We start from the raw sequence: 20,087 nt of genomic DNA, 5'->3' as shown, positions 1-20,087 counted from the left end.
AAAGGGACACGCAGAACCGTCGGCTGGGAGCGCTGCACAGGTCCATCTGTTCCAGAAAAGCCAGGAACCATCCGATCTTTGTCACCCTCTGCCTCCACTGTCCCCGGGATGGTCACAGCAATGCCCCCTGTGCCCCCAGCCTCCCTGGGAGCTGCCCTGTTGGTGAGCAGGGCACAGGCAAGAGGAATGCAGGCTGGTGGAGCCATGAAGGTCAGAAAAGACCTCCAAGATCATCGAATCCAACCATGCTCAGCACCAAACCACATCCCAAATGCCACATCCACACTTCCAGGGATGGTGATTCCACCACTCTCCTGGCCAGCCATGTGCTGCCCCAGTCCACCCCCCAAAAGGAATTAATTTCTCCACGGACGCGCAGCAGTGCGCAGGGAAAGCCGCAGGGCTCGCTACGGGCAAAATAAAACCAAACAAACAGAAAACGACTTTACATGGTATAATAATTCCATTTGCTTTTCCTAGTTCCATTCTGTACATCAGAACACTGCAAGGGTTTTACAAACCAGAAAGGCAAAGGCACCTGAGGAGTGTCTCACACTCACACTCACACACACACTCACATGAGCCACATCCATCCATGGGAGGATTTAGGTGGTTTGAGGGCCCTGGGAGCATTTTGGGACAGCCAGGAACCCCCTTTGGCTCTCAAATCTTTGGAAAGAAGGGAAACCCTCCCACCACTGAAGGGCTGAGAAAACCCAAACCAAACAGATTTAATGAAAGAAGAGAAAACAGCTTAAAAAAGGTTTTGATTTTTTTTTTAGCTTTGGTGAACACACACTTTGTTACCCTCTTCTGTCAAACCCGTTCCCAGATAATGCTGATTTTTTTTCCCCGCTGTGTTTGTTTCCATCCATCCCATATTACTGACCAGACTGATGGATTTGGTCCTATTCACAGAATAAAATTCTTCATTCCCCTCAGCAAAAAGAGACTTTTCCTCCTCCCTGTGGGGAGCTGCCCATCAGCCCCATGGCTGACTGACACAACCCCTGGTGCTGCTCCAGCCCTCCAGCTTCCCTGGAACCTGGCCTGGAATAAATGGCCTCAATAGCTTTCAGACAGATTTATAGGGAATTCTTTTAGGTATTTCTTTTAATTTGCCCTAATACACAGTGTTTTGTTTTTAAAAATGGAAATAATTCTTAAAATCATAAAATCTTTGAAGGTTTGGGTTGGAAGGGACCTTAGAGCTCATCTCATTCCAACCCCTTGCCATGGGGCAGGGACACTTTTTCACTAGACCAGGTTGCTCTGAGCCATATCCAACCCTGTGCCTGGATGTTTCCAGAAATGGGATATCCACAGCTACACTGGGCAACCTCCTAAATCTTGCTTCTCTGTTCAGAGCTGAGGACATGGACATGCTCTCACCACCACACCAGCGATGCAAAGCCTTGATCTCTTCCACATGGAAGTATTCAATGATGTGCTCACACAAACAACCAATTTATCACTTTCCTCTTAAGTCTAAGCAACACTTTTCATTTTCACTGAGAACCAGCATTAAAATAAACCTGTGTCTGACACACTGGCCTGAGGATGGAGCCCCCTGGTAACTGCTTTTTGGACCCTTTGCTGAGTCAATGGAAACAGCTAAGGCAGCAGAGAAGGGGGAGATGGGATGGTGCAATTAATTTATCCCAAAACCCCCAAGAGCTGATTGATTGATTAATTAACTTGATTCCAGGGACTCTGTGTGTGCTTCCTGCCCAGTTTTCCCAGCAGGGTAGCGCTGGTCAGAGGCCGTAGCCCAGCTCTGCTTTTGACTGGCCCATTTTCTCATACAACTTCAAACCTACTGTGGGAAAGAATCAGCTTCCAGCTGCCCTCCACTGCTGCAGCTCCACTTTCCCAGTCTGAGGCTCCACTGTCCTGCAGCTGCCCTCTTGGGCACTACCACGGAAGTGATGCTCCCCTTCCCTGTACCTGGGGATGGTCCACAAGGCACAGAGGAGGAGGTGCCCAGAGGAGGACACACCCAGATTCACAGACATCACTCCTCTCTGCCTAATTTTAGGCACTCTCTTGGATTTTACAGAGATCCACTGGGCTCTCCCTGCAGCTCCACTTCCAGAACACGATGGCATCCCTCCAGCACGGGCAGGGCTCAGCAGAACTGTGGCTGCGAGCAGAGCCATCCGTGCTAAGATTCCCTTTGGCTCCCACCCGAATCCTGATGGCTCCCAGCACAATCTGGCTGCTGCTCAGCCCTGCCCGCTTATTTAAACACCACCACCATCATTTACCCATCCCTCAGCCCACGGCAGGGGTCCTGGGCATCCGTCCGCGGGCGTACCCGGCAGAGACCTCCTGCACCCCGAGAGGACCCCCTGCTTCCCAGACTCACACACGCACACACACACGCGCCAAGGCAAAGTCAACACGGCTGCTGCAGCCTCGCGCCAGATCCGAGCCGAGCGTCACTCCTGGATTGTAACCGCGTAAGGCACAGGACAGTGTGAAACGCCGCCCGCCACGGCGCCCGCTGCTCCGGGGGCTTGGGCCCCTCGTCAGCGGGGACGCCCAGGTCCCCCCGACTCTGTGGTCTGAGGATCATCTCCTCCGGCTTGGCTGAAGGCCCTGTCTGCTCCTCTGCGAAAGGTGGTGATGGCCACTGAGCATCCGACTCCCCCACCAGTCCTGGCGATGCCGCCAGCACTGCCGCTGTGCTGGGGGCACATTTCCCGCTTGCCGAGGGGACATTTCCCAGTTGCTGCAGGGACATTTCCTGCTTGCTGCAGGGGACATTTCCCAGTTGCTGCAGGGACATTTCCCGCTTGCCGAGGGGACATTTCCCAGTTGCTGCAGGGACATTTCCCGCTTGCCGAGGGGACATTTCCCAGTTGCTGCAGGGACATTTCCCGCTTGCCGAGGGGACATTTCCCAGTTGCTGCAGGGACATTTCCCGCTTGCTGAGGGGGACATTTCCCAGTTGCTGCAGGGGACATTTCCCGCTTGCCGAGGGGGACATTTCCCAGTTGCTGCAGGGGACATTTCCCGCTTGCCGAGGGGGACATTTCCCAGTTGCTGCAGGGGACATTTCCCATTTGCCGAGGGGACATTTCCTGCTTGCTGAGGGGACATTTCCCATTTGCTGAGGGGACATTTCCCAGTTGCTGCGGGGACATTTCCCACTTGCTGTGGGGACATTTCCCCCTTGTTGCGGGGACATTTCCCCCTTGCTGCGGGGACATTTCCCGCTTGCCACACTTCCCCCAGGAGAGCAGTTACTGAGCGACAGGGGCTGACCCCGGTACCGCTGGCAGCAGGGAGGTTACGTGGTCCAGCACCCACACAGGCCGGGAAATCCCTCGCTCTGAATCCCCGACAGTCCCGAGAGCAGCTTGAAAATCCAAGGGCGCAGCGGGGCCGAGGCAGCAGCGAGTGAGAAGGGACTGTCAGGACAGCCCCGGGTGAGGTCCGACCTCCCGCCGGCGCTTCCCATCCCCGCTGCCGGCGCTCAGAGCCCGCAGTTGACAAAAGGGTGTCTCAGCAGGTCCTCGGCCGTCGGCCTCCGCTTCTCCTCCACGAAGATCTGCTTGAGGAAGTTGCGGCAGGAGCTGGAGACGCCGTCGGGGAGCTGGGGGTTGGTCGGCTGCGTGGCGATTTTAAAAATTGCCGCCATGGCCTCGAACTCTGCCCAGGGCGGCTTCTCCGTTAACATCTCCACCACGGTGCAGGCCACGCTCCTGCAACAACGGCGAGCACAGGGTGAGAGACTGTGGGTATTCTCAGTTTACTAAGAGAGAAAATGAAGGTTTCTAACCAGGCAGAAGCCTGGGAAACAGTTGGGAAAGAATGTAAATAATGTTTTATCTCTCCTGTTGTTCACATTGTTTATAGATAAGTTCTGCCACTCTGTATCATTCACTGCACACCAATGGTGTGAGATGTTTCAATAGAATTGGTCTGGATGAAACTCTCTATAAAAAGAGCAGTGTATTTGAAACAAATCAGAGTTCTACTCTCTCCTTCTGGAGTCATTTCATACCATCCTGCCTCAACAGCGTCAAGGGACTGCGGCAGTGGCCCCGCAGCTCGAGTCTAACCAGCTCTGGGATTGCACCTGCCCAAAGGGAACTGGGCAGGGAGCAAACCTGCGGAAGATGGGCACATACCCCTGGAATGTCTGGTCTCCTGAAGCTCCCTGGTCACACAGGTCCTTGGCACTCAACTCTCTACTCCCATGGCAGGAGTGAGTGCATGAGCCTTGCCTTAAAGCTGGTGGCTTTTCTGCCCGCTTTAACTGGCAGGTACTATGTTTTGTAAAAACTCAGGGGAACACTAAGTTACCTTGCAGATACTGAGTCTCATAAAAGCTCACTGGAGCATCCCCTGAAGGGAAACCCATGCACAGCTTCAGACAGCACAGTTTCAACAACAGCATGTAGTTCCCAAGGAAGCTGAACCAGAAAAAAACATATTTGCCTACATCCAACTTCATCTCTGAGGTGTGCCGTCTGAGAGGGAACAGGTGAGATGAGCAGCAAAGAGCCTGAGAGGTCTCCCTTGCTTTGCTCAAGAATCCTGGTCTCAGCAGAGATACTCTGCCACCTCTATTCATGAATGATCCTAAAAAGAATTAAACCTATCCTATTGATCCTAAAAAAATTAAACATTTGCCTCACATCAGCCAGTGCAGGTGGTGCAGGGCACATGGACACCTGCTAAGGACTTTCTAGGTTTTCCCACCCAATTAGGGGTCTCTTGGAAGGATTATTTTTTGTTGGCTCTCTTTGCTTGGGCATCCAACAGGAAGCACACTGGGAAGACATTGCTTCCTCCTCATATACTGGGAAGATTAGTAGTGCCACCCCAACTCTTCCAGGTCCCATCTGTCATCCTCCAGAGGATAAAATTCACAAGCAGCCCATGATTTTGGTTGTCTTTGTGCCTTAGCCACATGCAAACGTCCAGCAGCAGATTTGGGAAGACCATGAAGATCCCCATAGCCTCTGAGTTGGGCTTAGTAAACCCAAAATCAGGGCCACCAAAACTCAACAGGTCTTTTAGTGAGCTTTGTTATCAACCTGTTTTCCAGAATGAAAAAGCAGTTATGGGGATGAGCTGGATGTGAGAATCACACAAGACAAAAGTTTCTGAAAGCAAGTTGTGATTCTGAGTGGTCTTGTTTTGGGAACTTAGCTACAACAGGTTTCCTCTGGATATCTGCACAGTTGATCCTAACATGTATCTCCTATTTTCCATCCTTTGCACTGCCTCCAGCTACTAGCTATACCTGTTGCCCCCATTACAGCTTCCCAAAAGGATTGTTTGATTTAAGTAGCAATGGTGGGGTTTTTATTGCTTTCCTTACCACACATCAGCTTTCCTTCCATAGCCCTCTCCACTGATAACCTCTGGGCTCATCCAGTATGGTGTTCCCGTGACAGATTTAATCCCAGTCCCAGACATGCAGATGGTCTGGATGCGTTTGCTGGCCCCAAAATCTCCAAGTTTCACATTTCCAGCAGAATCTCTCAGAATATTGGCACCTGGGGTGAGAAGCAAAGACAAGACCCCCAAGAAATGAAGCAGGAACCTGAAGTGGCACAGGCAGAGAGCCAGGCAGGGAGGAGCCCAAAGGGCTGTGGTGGGGCTGGACTCAGCATCATTTCAAATCCTTCTCTCCTAAGGCAGCTGCTCTCCAAGAGGGTTGATCCCACCAGCATCCCCTCATTCAGCAGGTTTCCCAAAAATGAGCAGTGCATGGGGGCCAACAGATTATCCTCCCACCCAGAGAGAGCAGAAAGCAGCATCAGATCTCTCCAAATGCCAGAGCACCTCAGTTCTTGGGTGTTACACCAGATTTTCAGACATGTAAGGGCAGTCAACAATAATCCCTTGAGAGAGAAAACAGCCCACGTTTTTGGTTTCAGCTGCTTGCTCAAGATTTTCATGGTTCAATCTGGTGAAGGGCAGGGACAACAACACTTCAAAGGGCAGATCCCAGCACTATGCTGTGCACAAGGATTTGCACTGGGGCAGGGGGAGGCTGGGCTGAACAAACCCAAGCAAGCAAGAAGTCTCTCTATTATCCACTCACCTTTAATATCCCTGTGGACAATCATATTGCTGTGAAGGTAGAAGACTCCCTGCAGGATCTGCCTGGTGTACTTGCGTGTGACGTTCTCAGTCAGAGCACCGTAAGCTTTTAGCTGGTCCTTTATTGAGCCCTGTTGCAAAGAAACAACACACACCAACTGTAAGGACCAGAGAAGCCATCACATCACATCACATCACAACAACTTCTTAAACCTCCCTGACCACTCTGTCTTCCAGATCAATAAAAACCACAAAACCCTATTAGCAGAAAAAAACCCCAGAAATCCACTAAGTGGGGAACAAAGCAAAGACTTGTCCTGGTGTCCCAGAGCCCTGGGGAGATGGAGTGTGGTTTGGTGCCTGGCACAGCTTCCTCCTGCCACCACCACAGACCTTCTTCCCCCTCTAGTGGCTGCAGGGGGGTCACTAACAGTTCACTGAGAAGGACCAAACCGATGAGGATTTACAACTCAAATGAGAAGATCAACTCGATTAATTAGATTTATAAAATCTTTAATGTTGGAAAAAACCTCTGACACCATCCATTCCAATCATTAACCCAGCAGTGCCAGGTCCACCACTAAACTACCTGTTCTTCTGAGCATTTCCAGTGATTGTGATTCCATCACTTCCCTGGGCAGCCTATTCTGATGCTTGACAACCCTTTCAGTGAAGAAATTGTTCCTAACACCCAATCTAAATCTCCATATCCTCTTTTCCTTTCACTTCTTACCTGTGAGAAAAGAACAACTCCCACCTGTATACAATCTCCTTTCAGGGAGTTGTAGAGAGCCAGTTCTTTAGGGCCAAGATAATGAATCAGTCTTTTAAATTCTCCTCCCAGAATTTTTCACAGCAAGGAACACCCACAGCCATGAGGGACAGCCAGCCCCAAAAGGGACTGCTCCAACAAGACCACCCAGAGTAAATAATTTGCAAATCCTTGAATTTCTGACCCAGGCATGCAGGCTTGAACTGGTTTGATGATATTAATCAAAGAGGAAAGGGAGCAGAGGTGCAGATATTTATCATCTTCAGCAGGCTGATCCCCTTGGTTTTAGCTGCATTTTTAGGCCACTTGGAAATTGATGTGTTTCACTGTGCCAGAGAGCTGGGTTTTAGCAGGGATGAACCAGAGGCAGATTTGGGGTTCATACTCAGCTCTACTTCTGGTATTCAGGTCAACTGGGAGGTGGGAGGGGAAACTCATCCTGTTTCTGCCTGTCCTTCAGCTCTGGGGTTGATCCAAGATTGCCAGTCCTGTTCTGGGAACAGCAGCTGCTCTGCTCCAAGCCAGCCCATCAAACTCTATTAGCTTTTCCACATCCACCCATCTCTGCTGCTGCTCTGCCCAGCTACTGTTTTGGCTTCTTTTGAGGCTGGTGCTGATCCTGTGGATGGGCCTCTCCTTTTCCTTTCTCAGCACTGCTGAAGCAACCTGAGATGCTCTAAATTACCCCCTCAATATAACCTGTATGAAGGGTACGTTCCCTCACCACAACCAAAATAGATTTCTTATCCTGCCCTCCCTCACCTGATGAGGGGATATCAAACAAAGAGGGGAAACTGGTTCTTTGAGGCCTTGGTCAATTGGACCATTCTGTTTTCCAAGCATAATTTAAAAAACAGTTTATGGGCAGGACAGAAACTATAGAGTCAGCAGAACAGCAGCCTCAGGGTGCACCCAAACTTGGCCCTGTGAACATTTTGCCAAGCTGAGTGTCTCAAACTGGAAGCTTGGCCAGACCCAGCTTTGCAGAGCTGCTGTCCTGCAAGGTTTGGGAACTTCCTCATTTCCACTGGCCCTTGAAACCAGAGCCCCGAGCTGCTGTTGTCAAATGAGGGGTTGTTGCAGCAGCAAAGTCAATCTGTGTTTGGTCAGAACTCAACTTTATCATTTAAAATAACAAACACTGAATTTCCAGCCCTGCTGGACACTGCCCCAGCATCAAATGCTGGTTTCCTGGCTGCTAACAAACATCAGCACGCTGTGGAATAAGCAGCAAGGGAACTGCTAGAATTCCTGGGATTTACTCCTCTGGGTCCACAGGCAGGGCCTGAAGGCAAGATGCCCACAGGGACAGAGGGAGGACAGGGCTTGGAGGGGACTCAGAGGCATGGAAGTCCACCTGATCACTCACATGCAAGATGCATACAGAGAGCCTCTAGCACATTTACTTAATGACTAAAATTATTTGCAACCAAATGACTAAATTGTCCCTTCTGACCTTACAAGTCTCTGTATAAACAAGGGTTTATTCTCCCACACTCTGGGGAACAAATCCAGCTGGACAGAAGGGTCTTAGGAGAACACATCCTCCAGCAATGTAAATAGCATTTTGCTGTTTTACACCATCAGCTTAATGGCTGATGTAATTCACAAGCTCCCAAAGAAAGAGATGCTCAACTCACCCCTGCACAATCTCCAGTCCCTGCTTAAACTCCCTCAAAGCATTCTGATCTTTTTCCCCGTGACTATTTCATCCTGTATCAGCAAAGCCACAAACTGAAGTCAATCCTGCACAAGATAATGCTGCCCACAGAAAGCTGTGTCCTCAACAGAAGACTCTAAGTGAACACCACTGTTTCCAATACACACGTGCTGAAAGCCACAAGTAATTGGTGACAGCTGTGGGTGGACAGTTGTACTATTAGCTTGTCCTGCAGGGATTTGCAGTAAATACTTAAGGATGGGCTCAGGCCACAGTGTTTGGAGCAGGATCTGGATCATGTCCCACATTCACCAAGCTCAGACTGCAGACTGTGAACACACCCTGCTTCAGGATTCAAACCTAAAACCTGCTTGCAGGGCTTTTCATTTCACCCAGTGCTTGCTGAGGGGCTGCACCATGACATCTGACTCACATCCTGAGCTCTCCCAAGCCTTAAGGATGCATCCGCTGCTTTGGTTGGGTTAATTAGCCATAAAACAGCTCAGCTGGACAGATACAAATTTCACCAAAGTCCAGGAGACTCTAAATCTGTTTTCTGCCACTCAGGACAATGTTTGGCAGGAAGCACACTTACCCCTGGCATGTATTCCACAAAGATAGACAGTTTCTTCTCCTCAGGATCCCGCAGGCACCCGTAGTACTGCACGATCCTGTCGTGACGGAGAGTCTTCAACAGCTGGATCTCACATTCCAAAGCATTCACCTCCTGTAACAAACCACACAGGCTTCCTGGTGAAAGGGAACATGATACAAATACTGCTCCATGCTGAGCAGTTTTTGTAGCAGCTGTGAAGCTGTCCACAAAGATATTGGCCACACGAGGCTCAGAAATAAGGAGCACTGCCCTAAGGGAAAAGCAAGGAGAAAGACAGGACTTGGCTTTGAGACAGGTTTTATTATAATTATTATCATTATCATTATTGTTATTACTTGTGTTTAAGGAGTTTTTCTGGAAATATTTCAACAAATTCACTGAGAACGGGGAGAAGGTAAAGGGAGCAAGAAGGACAAAATAAGGAAGATCAGACAGACCTGCAAGAGATGATAAAGGATACAGAGCAGGCCAATGTAACCAAGGAACTGGGAGGCACAGCAGTCACCAGAGCACTGTGACTGGTGCCATGAGCCTCTCAGGACTACTCCAGAGAGGGAAAGCAACACCCTGTCTCCACAAACTGCCTTCCAGGGACATGGACACCTCCACCCCCAGCCCACAGCTCCCCAGGGTGCTGCAGAACAGCCCTGCCCTTGTACTCACTTTACTTGTCTCCTGGCTGTCAGGGTCGAAAGGCACCTGCTTCACTGACAGCTCCCTCCCAGTGTCAGCATCATAGCAGAGATAAACTTCCCCAAAAGCTCCTCTTCCCAGCAGCTTCCCCAGCCTCCAGTTCACAGGTGCCTGCAGGGCTACAGGGGAGAGGAGAGGGTTCAGAGAAGAGAGGGAGAACCTGCACAGCACCCTTCAGCATCAGGGTCCACCTGACCCTACAGGGCAGTCAGTGAGCTTCTCTCTCCCAGGTGCACCAGGACAAACCAGTTTTAACTACACTGGTGCTGTTGGTGTGAGGGGAATGTCTCCCAGTCTGCATTAGCATAAAGCACAAACAAATCCAGAAAAGTCCTATTTCATTAAGAGTCTTTCCTCCCAATGCTGGAATTTCCCTTCTGCTGTGGGAGTGTTTAGCAGAACAGAGGATGGCTGAGCAACAACCCAGGCAGAGACCAGTGAGCAGGTTTATCTCACTGGTAATTTCTAGGATGTTATCCATCACTAAACACACCCAAAATGCACCAATTTTTATATCATGGGCAGTGTTGCAATAGCAGAGGAGCGTGCAAGACCATCTTTGTGTGCAATGCAAGCCAAGGAACAGAAACTCTGGATGCATTTGCTCCCACATCCCAAATTTGGGAAGCTGACACAGCCTACACTGACAGTCCAACACACAAGCAATCACCTGCAAGTGGAGAACACCAGCTGACCCCACTCAGCTCTCAGCCAAAGGCCAAGGTAAGACACAGGGTGCTGGATTAAACCTTCTCGTGGCACAGAAGCTGCTGCAGTGTGCCTCATGGTGGGGATGCAATCAAAGTTTACCCATGGCTGGCTTAGCTGATGTCCAGTGACTCAGCAGGTGACAATAACTCAATTTTGTGTCAAATCCCAGCTCTGCTCTCAGGCACCCAGGGGTTTGGTTCACTCACAGTTCCTGGCTTTTGTCGGGGAGGTGCTGAATGCCTGCAGACCCTTTTCACAATTGTTCCAACACTTGGGTCTGTACTCATCATACTGCAAGGTGCTGAGCTTGCTGTCCCCAGTAAAGCTCTTGGTTCTGCTGGAAGGAACCAGCTGAAACAGGTTCTCCTGTGGGAAGTAACTCCTGGGGAAAGTCCTCCGGCCTGCAGGGAAAAAGGGGTAAAATTACAGCCAGAGCACACACACCACCTTGGACCCACCTGTCACCACCTTCTCACATCACTGCCCAGATCCTCACCTCTTCAAATTAAGCAAAGCAAGTATAACGAAACTGAAGCAAAGGCCTGTGAAGATTTTAAATTCAATTTAAGGGTTGATAACAGCAGGCATTACATCTAATGTAGATGTTTCCAGAGGGTTTTGCAACAGTTTAATTACATCAGGGGGTTGGTTGGTTGTTAATCACAATTAAACACTGAACAGGCAGAAATTTACATTGAAAATTATCCCTGCCATCCCCTAAGTCCACATGCAAATGACCACACAGCAGGGCCAGACCTGCTTTCACAGGGGTGTCAGTGAGAGATGAAACTCATTCTGGAAAGATCCATATGCTCTCTGCACGTCCTCAGTACATTTTTCCCAAGGGAATTTCTGCCTCCCACTACTTGCTGTCTCATACAGTGACAGAATGAGCAGGAAAAAGATGATGGAGTTGGCCCCAAAGCTCAGAGCTCACCAGCTTGAAACAGGGAAGCAAACAGATACTGCTACCCTGAAATTGCTTGGGGATTTCCTATGGCTCAGTGAGAAACCTGCTGTAAAGGTCACAAAAATCATCCTCAAAAGCAAGCAATTTAGGGGAATAGGAAGGTTGATACTGCCAGGGATGAGAAATGCCAATCATCTCCATGGCTAAATTAAAACAGAAGGTGTAAGCAGAGGACAGGCTCAGCATTTCCCAACACAGTCTCACAGAGAACACCCTTCTGAACACACAAGTGAATCCCAAAGCACTTGGTGGCTCTCCCTTTATCAGAAACCTCTCCTTCCCAAGTGTTTCCAGTCCCAGGCACTGTCAGAAGCCAGCAAGGACTGATCACCTCCCTCCCTGAGCCCCCATCATGTCCTTACCATCACTGTAGTCCTTGCGACTCTGGGACAGATGGTACTGCCTCGGGAAGGTCCCACCTTTCCCAAACCTCTCACAGAATGGGATGTCAAAATCTGGCAGGAGGGAAGAAGACACAGATATTTCTCAGATCAGATCAGTTTCAAGTGCCCAGAGTGTTTCTTATGGGAAACACTGAGTTAGAGCTGAGAAGGAGGTGACAAGGTGTTCATTTACACAACCCTACACACCCCAAGGCTCCCTGTGAAATCTGCCCACAGTCACAAACCCTTCAGTGGAAAATCAGGGTTAAGCACACTGCCCTTACTGCCCCTAAAGCAGAGGTTTAACTGCTGAACTTATGGACCCTGGCCCACATTGTTCAAGTGCAAGGCAGAGGATTAACACAGACCAGGCTTGGTTTCCAAGGTAGGGCACTAAAACATCTTATTTGCACTTGGAAAATGCAAAAAAATGAAACAGAACTGTCAGGCAGGATTAGGCCTAGACACATCCACTCCAAAACCTTTGCTCTGATATCAGCTATTTCCAGGGAAATGTAAAAAAATCCAGCACTTGACTAACACCAGATAATATCTCTCCTCTTTCTTCTCAGATGTGACTACTCCCCTCTGAAAACCAATTTAAACCTCCAGAGCTCCAAACTTTTATATTTATTTGATTAAATGCTAGAAAGATAGAATATACAGAAGGGATTAAAGACCATCAGCGTTTAGACACTGGGTGATGAGAGAGATGGATGGACATGCAAGATAAGGACATATTTTTTTAATAAAGACCACAGCACAGGAAGCCATTGCTGGTAGCACCAAATAACTTGAGATTAAAATATCTGTCATTCCACCCCCTTCTTTCACCTGCTGTTTTTCCTCCATCCAATTCTAATGACACAGCCCCTTCTGACTGTTTGTTTGTCTTAGCCCGGGGCCAGCAGCCGCTCCTCAGAGGCCACTGCTGGCCTCTGCTGTATTTAGGTGTGATTGCCAAAAAGAGCACATAATGGCTGAAATATGGTCAGCAAGAGGAGCAACAAGGACAGGGCAAGAGGTTCTTGGTGAGCCACGTGTGAACAACAGTGCCCAGAGGTGTCTCAAAGCAAAATGCCACGGGGGGAGCATTAAAACCTTCAGCAAGGAGGGCTGACTGCAGCTTCATCTCTGCAGCTCAATCAGAAATCCTGCCTCAGGCCAGCAATGAGTTATCCTGCCACAGGCTGGCTGCCATTTGCTCATTTTTAATAGTGCAAGTCATTACAATATTACAGAGTTTCCATTATTTAACCAGCTGGTTATTTCTGAGTGATTAAGCAGTAACCTATGATCTGTGCAAGCCCCACTACAGTTTCTCTCACAGCGTTTGCACTATTGCAGATTATTATTCATGCAAGTGGAAGAGGTGTAACTCCCTAGAGAGTTGGGGTTTGCTGTGTAGGAAGTGGAGGTCCTGAAGAGCAACTCAGAGATGAGAAAAGAGAGACAAAAGCTGATCCTACAAGGCTGTTCCCAGCTTGTCAGCACCTTGCAGTTATCTGCAAACACAAGAGCAATATCTTCAAACACAGATCTCTCAACATCTTTCCTTGCTTGCATCCATCCACCTCAGGGCCCCAGCTGCCCAGTTTGGACTGTGGTTGCTGTCAATTGATTCCCAAACCAGTCCCAAAGGTATTGCTGCAGGATCACAAAGGGTTAATGAAGACAAGAGCAGCCCTGCCTATGTTTGATGCTCTGGGCCTTTTGATTTTAGAAAATATTCATGTTTGGTCATTGCAGGGTCAGTTCTGAAGGGTTACCCAAGCCATGGAGTTGTCTTGCTTGATTGCTTTTAATTACTTTTCATGCAGTGCCATCTCTCTAAATAGTCTTTACCCAGCCTCTTTACTATATGCTTTTTATACATTTCAGTAAATATAAACCACCAAGAGTACTTACCCATGCAATCAAGACTGTCTTTGGGATGGCTCTTCCTTCCAGGAACAGGGGTTTGGGGAAAGGGAGGGCTGCAAAGGGATGGGAAAGAAAAAAAAAAAGATTTATTTATTACATCAGAACAGCTATGGAACTAATACACTAAGGAAAGGACAGGATAAACTACAAGCTGCACTGACCACTGAGCTCCCATCCTCCTCCTGCACAAGAATGAAGAATGGTTTTTTGGCTGGATCACAGCTTGTTCCTGTGGCAAACAAAAGGGATGCTGCAAAACCCACAGTCACCAGGCTGAAATGAAGCAGCCAAGGATCATCACCCCTGTGCAGGAGGCAGCACAGGAGGGCCACAGGCTTCTGCTCCCTCAACACCAAGTGTTCAACCACACACCTCTGCTCTCCCTGAACACTGCTCAGCTGCTGCAGGTGCACACACCAGAGTCCTTCAGCCATGCTCAGTTCATGCAGGTTTCCCTCCTGCCCAACATCACCTCCCACCCAGACTGCACCACCACTGGGACATGCAGCCTCCCACAGGACCAGGAGGGACAGTGTGGCATTGGTGACTCAAGGCTCAAGGTCTTTAAACTACAGTGAGAGGATGGAAAAGCACTGCAAGGGGGTTTCTGCAAGCCCAATTTCACCCCAGGCTCTTCAAGAGTGAGTTGGGCATGTGAGTTTTCCACTCACTCTTTTAACAATATGGGCACAGAGTAGAAATCAGCTTTGTACGGTGCTCTGAAACCTACTCACGTCAAAGCTGATCACTGCTGTGGCAAAGAGCAGTTTGTGGTGCTGTTCCTAAACCCTCAGCCTGGTCACTGAGCCTGTAAATTGCTCTGTCCTCTTGGGCTGATGCCATCCCAAACAACTGGCTGCAAGGTCTCTGCCACCTCCTTGCAGGAATAGTCCCACTTACTCCTCTTCCTTGTAACAATACAGCCCTCCTTGTGCCTTTTCCAGCTCCTAGACCCATGACTGGACACATCTGCCTGCATTGGACATGAAAGGCCATGCCACCCTCTCACAGACAGAGAGCTAAAAGCCTAAAGCTCTCCTCTGAGTTCACAGCAGAGTGTTATGAACAGCCTGTGCTCCTTCTGCTGTTCTTCTTGGCAAAATCTGTGCAAAAGCAAAGCTGGGGCAGAGAGGTTGGGAACACAAGGAATCCAGCTTCGATACAGCCCTAACAATGAGCAAATACATCACAGGAAATTATTAAAAGCCACAAAAAGGAAATGGACCTTGATGCTGAGACAGGTCCAAAGCACACGGAGTTGCAAACCCGGAGCACAATCTACCCAAGGCAGGCCTGCTGGAACGCAGCCTTGGGGCTGTATGGCAACAGCAGCAGCGGAAAAAAATAGACAACCTTTGATGCAGATGGAAAAAAAAATAGACTGCTTCCCAAAAGGACACTGTGTCTTATCCACAGCTCACCCTGCACAGCAGCAAACACAGGGATTCTGTGCACGTGTGAGCTGGGATCCAGCTCAATGGCACCAGGCACTGAATCGCAGCCTGGGTTAGTACAACGTGTCCCAGTTGCTTCCTGCTGAGTAGCTAAACTTAGTTACTGCTCATCTGGTGTCCTCAGCACCTTGACTGACATGTCTGTGGCTGCTGGCACTGCACAGGGGCTGCTGAGCTTGCCAGTGGTCAGTGGAGAGCAGACAGCATGCCCGGGGAGGAGGAGGCACGGAGAGGCTGATGGAATATTGACCTGGTGACTGCAGAGAGCCAGAGGGGAAGGAGGTGCTGTGAGGGTGGTGAAGCACTGGAACAGGCTGCCCAGAGAAACTGTGGATGCCCAACCCTGGAAGAGTTCAAGGCCAGGCTAAATGGAGCACTGAGTAACCTGGTCTAGTGGAAGCTGTCCCTTCCCATGGCAGATTGAACTGGATGATCTTTAAAGTCCCTTCCAACGCAAACCATTGTGTGATTCTCTGAGAATTTTCATCTCAAAAGGCAAAAAAGAAAACCTGGTCTCACAAAGCTAGGCTGTTTTTATTCAGCTCAGATTACTGCAGTTCAAATCATACAATTGCACAGATATCTGGTTTTCAGCAATAAAGACAAATTTGTTTTGCTCAGATGCATCCTCATCCCAACAGAAACCTCAGGGGTTATCAGTGATCCTGTTGCTTTCTTGCTATGGAGCAGAGGCTGCAGTTCTGCTTGTGAGCATGGAGAAGCACACAACAACTCACCTGTCCACAGACCTGTCCAGTGACTGGCAGCTCCCAGACAGCGAGTCATCAGGGCTGATGAAAGCTTCAAGCATCTGACGGAGAAAAGAAAGGGGAAACAATAAAACCATGCAGTGTAGCTCTCCAAGTTCCAGAACTAGCAGACCTCTGCAGGGTCATCCATTTATGATGCCTTCTCTGCATTACTGCTCTTTCTAACTGCTACTTGCTGGTAGGGAAACTGAAGCAAAGATCATCAGCACTCTGATGTTCAAAGCGTGCCGAGAAGTCAAGGAGATTCAAAGCGCTCAAAGCATTTGTGAGAAATGCTAATATTACTCCTAAAGGAAAATATGTATCAGGACACCAATGATGTGCCCAAGGCCAAGTGGATATTGTGTACCACAGCCAGGACTGCAGCCCTGGGCTCCTGACTTCCCGAGCTGCCCTGGCACACGAGTCCAGCCTTCCTCTCTGCTGATAAGCGCAGCATCATCAGGGTTTTTGGCTGGAAGAACGGGCTTGGCACTCACCAGCTCAGTGAGTCAAAAGCTGCATTTGTGTCGCTTCCTGGATGAGACATTGTACTGGCCAGGGTTATTTATAGCTGGTTATTAACAATAGAGGGTTTTGTATGGAGTGGTAAACCCGGAGCTGTGTGCACTTCCACGAGGAGCAGAGCCTGCTCTGGGCCACACTGTGCTGCTGGCAGCGCCACAGCAGTGCCATGCTCCCTCCTGGCTGTGGACATTCACTAACCCCTGCTCCACAGCTCACTGCTGGGAAAGCTGAGCAATGAGGGTTAAATGCCATGTGCAGCCACACTTTGCTGCTCCCCACATCGCTCCTCCTTCCCCACCAGGCTCCCTTTCCACAGGCTGCTCCCATCAGCCCTCTCCAGCCAGCTGTCGGCACAGCTTGTGCTGTTTTGGCCAGGCAGGCCCAGCTGCAAAGTGCAATTCTTCTCTGCTTCCTAGTTTTTACCCTAAAGCCTCCTTCAAAATGCACTAGGCCAAAGAGGAGCAAGCACTCTGACAGAAGCCACTCCCCACCTCTGCCAGCCATGCCAGGCCTCTTCCAGCACTTAAAGCTGAAACAGACTCATTTCTCAAAGGCATAAAATTGGGAATTGGAGCATGCTCCATATTCAGCCTCTGTTCATCTGCCAGGCTGGTCTCAAGACCACAGTTACATCACAGGCTTGCACAGGGACATTCCCCAAAAGGCAGCGAGCTCCAGCTCCTGAGTGGTCTTGCATGAGGCACATCTGGAAGCAGCAGTACAAGAACATTCTTAAGGCAAAGCCCATATAGGGAAAAGCATAGCTGCTCAATGAGGGAAGACAATAAACCCCAAACAATTCCCCAAATCCCTTTTCCCTCCTTTTACTTCTCCAGCAAAGGGCTGTGGGCCACCCACAGCGTGATGCTGGGGAAAAGCAAGGAGAGCATCTGGGAACCTTCATCCAGAGCAGGCTCAGGGCTCTGAATTAATGGAGCCCCACGAACAGCCAGTGGAGCTGGGCCGATTTACACCCAAGGGGGTCACAGGAACCCTCCCCCTGCACACACACACACTTTGTCTTAATCCTCCCCAACATGTTTTGGAGGCATGTGACAACAATAGAGAGCCAACTTTTGGCTGCAAGGAGCACACGATACATCTGCACTCTGATGCTGCCAAGACTCACCCGGAGTGACTTCTTATTAATGGCTGTATAATAAACTGTTGAAAACACAACTTTGCCATGGAAACAGTGCCACAGCCTGCATGCAAATGTGGAGCTAGTGGGTGCTTTTGAGTGTAGGAAATACACATCTCCCCAGGAACATCCTTGGGGGCCAGCATAGCAGCCTGATGGATTGAGTTTAGTGCCTTCCAGATGTCCCTCCATGCCCCTCCTGCAAACTCTGGATCTTGGTCCTGCGTTTCCAAGAGCTTTGTAAGAATGACATGTGTTCAGACAGCCTAGCTGACTTCACAGGATCTATACAAAGCTCCTCAGAGCTATAGGCTGAGCAAAAATGCAAACAGAGAGGGAAGTATAAGCTGCTCCCACTGTGGTCCCTTGACACTGCAGAGTTTCCCTCACTGTGGGTACCAAATTGACTGGAAGATGAGGTACTGCTCAGCACTGAGGAATTTGCTGCTCTTCTATTACTGAGGCACTGGAATATACAATTTCCTTATTAAGAGAGTTTAAAAAAATATAAATGGGGGAGGGATAGAAACACAAAAGCACAGAGGCTTGGGCAGAGCCAAGAACTGTAAGTGGAGCTCAGGCAGAAACACCACATGGGAAGCAGCCAGAGCTGCTGATGTCCCCAGGCTGCTGCAACCGCTGGCAATCGGTTGCTTGGCACATTCCCTCATGGTCCTGGGATCTGGGAATGCTGTGGCCACAAGGGCCTGGCAGCTGGTGCACATGTGTGCCCCAGATCCCTGCTGCTCCAGAGCCACCTGAGGTGCCAGGGTACATCTGCCATTCCCACTGGCTCTCAGGGTTCCTGGAAATCAGACTTTCCCAGGCATGTCAAGCACGGGGGCACCCATTCCTGGAAAGAGCTGGCCTGAGCGCCAAGCACAGACACTGCCAGAATGCAGTGGTGGGAACAGCTCTCCCAGGGCAGCCTCCTCGCACCCAGCAGAGCTGTCCCCTCCCAGCCACGCCCCAGCCCCACTCACGTTCTGGTCCATGGTCTCGGGGATGAACTCGCCCTCGCTGTTGATGCTGGTGTAGGATCCCTGGCGGGCGATCTGCTGCTGCTCCTCGGGAACGCTGCCCGGCGGCGGAGAGCTGCGGCCGGTGTGCAGGGAGCCTGAGACAGGGACAGACACGGCTCAGGGGGGACCCACCACTCCAGATCCCTCCAGAAACGCTGTTCCAGTGATCACACAGGATCCGAACTCAAGCGACCCTCGACGGGAAAAATTGATGATGTCTGGCTCCAGATCAGGGGGCTGAAGGATAGCTTTATTAAAACTATACTATATTACATCAATATACTATTTAAACAGATACTATCCTATTCTACAGACTTACTTTTTAACTTACTATATCTAACTAACTCTAACAAACTATTTTTTTTAACTAACTCTAACAAAACTCCTGATTTTTTGTTGAGAGTCTGAAACACAGTTGGATCTGATTGCTTATTGAACTTAAATAACTTTTACTAGAATTTAATAAAGTAATCACTTCAGGTAAACAATCACCATACTAAATTCTACATGGAGTAAAGATTGTTTTCTCTTCTTCTCTTTGTGCTTCTCCTGAGAAACAAAATTATGTCTCTCTGTCCAGAGAATGTGAACGTCACAACAGAGCTCCTGGAGATGCTGCTGGGCTTGAATTCATGAGGATGGGAATGGAGTTAGAGGTGTGATGCTGTTTATGGGCATCCTGCAAAGCTTTAGCAACAGGGAGGGTTTGTTACTGTGGGACAGACTAGACCTCCAACACACCCTGGATCCTAAGAGCTGTCACTGTATCCAGGTGTGATGCTAGAAAGGAAAGAGCTCTGGGAGTTCTGCTGTGATACCATCAGTCAGTCTCAAAGCTAACCACAAACCCATCTCCTCTTTGACCTCTTGGGCAGGTCACTGCCTTGTCCAGGCATGTGGGAAACAGCCCAGCTTTGGTCAGTGCAACATCACTGCAACACTTGTTATATGGAAAAGAACTTGCACTCAAATACCCCTTTTCCCTACAAGAAAGAAAAGACAAAGGAAAACCAGCCCTCAAATCCAAAACCTCCAGGGCAGGAATGACCTATTGGATTCATTTGTCCCATTTTGGGCCAAGGGAATTGTCTCTCCTGTCTATAACCCCAGAGCCTCTATCCTGTGCATAGGATGCACAGACAGCAAAGTTTCCACTGGATCCCTTACAGGGCTCATTTAGCAGAAGGTGATTTCCATTTTGCACCTGGGAGAGAACCCCACAGCTTCTTTATGAAGTTGTTACATTCCTTCTGTTTATTCCCCCAAATCCACTCTAACCTTGTGCCTTTTCCAGCCCTGGTCTGGCCCAGCTGCACAGCCTTGGCTCTGTTTGACTGCCTGCAGTCCCTCCCCTCCATCCCTGGGCTGTCACCACTCCATGGCAAGGAATTGCTGACAG

General features: G+C 49.5%; 1 protein-coding gene across 1 annotated transcript in view; it reads right to left on the bottom strand.

Annotated features, from left to right (window-relative positions):
- Positions 1-3,204: 3,204 nt before the first annotated feature.
- The window catches only part of LOC110484542 (mitogen-activated protein kinase kinase kinase 3), a 76,710-nt gene continuing 59,827 nt past the window's right edge, over positions 3,205-20,087 (bottom strand). Inside the window, exons 8-17 of the mRNA XM_021555283.2 lie at positions 18,650-18,783; positions 15,986-16,059; positions 13,780-13,847; positions 11,851-11,943; positions 10,725-10,919; positions 9,778-9,926; positions 9,094-9,225; positions 6,068-6,197; positions 5,339-5,516; positions 3,205-3,710 (exon numbers count right to left, since the gene is read on the bottom strand). Coding sequence (XP_021410958.1) covers positions 3,482-3,710; positions 5,339-5,516; positions 6,068-6,197; positions 9,094-9,225; positions 9,778-9,926; positions 10,725-10,919; positions 11,851-11,943; positions 13,780-13,847; positions 15,986-16,059; positions 18,650-18,783 — 1,382 coding nt within the window. The 3' untranslated portion in view covers positions 3,205-3,481. The remainder of the gene's footprint in view (positions 3,711-5,338; positions 5,517-6,067; positions 6,198-9,093; positions 9,226-9,777; positions 9,927-10,724; positions 10,920-11,850; positions 11,944-13,779; positions 13,848-15,985; positions 16,060-18,649; positions 18,784-20,087) is intronic.

Source organism: Lonchura striata, chromosome 1 (assembly GCF_046129695.1).
Source record: "Lonchura striata isolate bLonStr1 chromosome 1, bLonStr1.mat, whole genome shotgun sequence".
NCBI lineage: Eukaryota > Metazoa > Chordata > Aves > Passeriformes > Estrildidae > Lonchura > Lonchura striata.
Note: the sequence above shows the minus strand (reverse complement) of the source record. Positions and strands in the feature narration are given on the sequence as shown.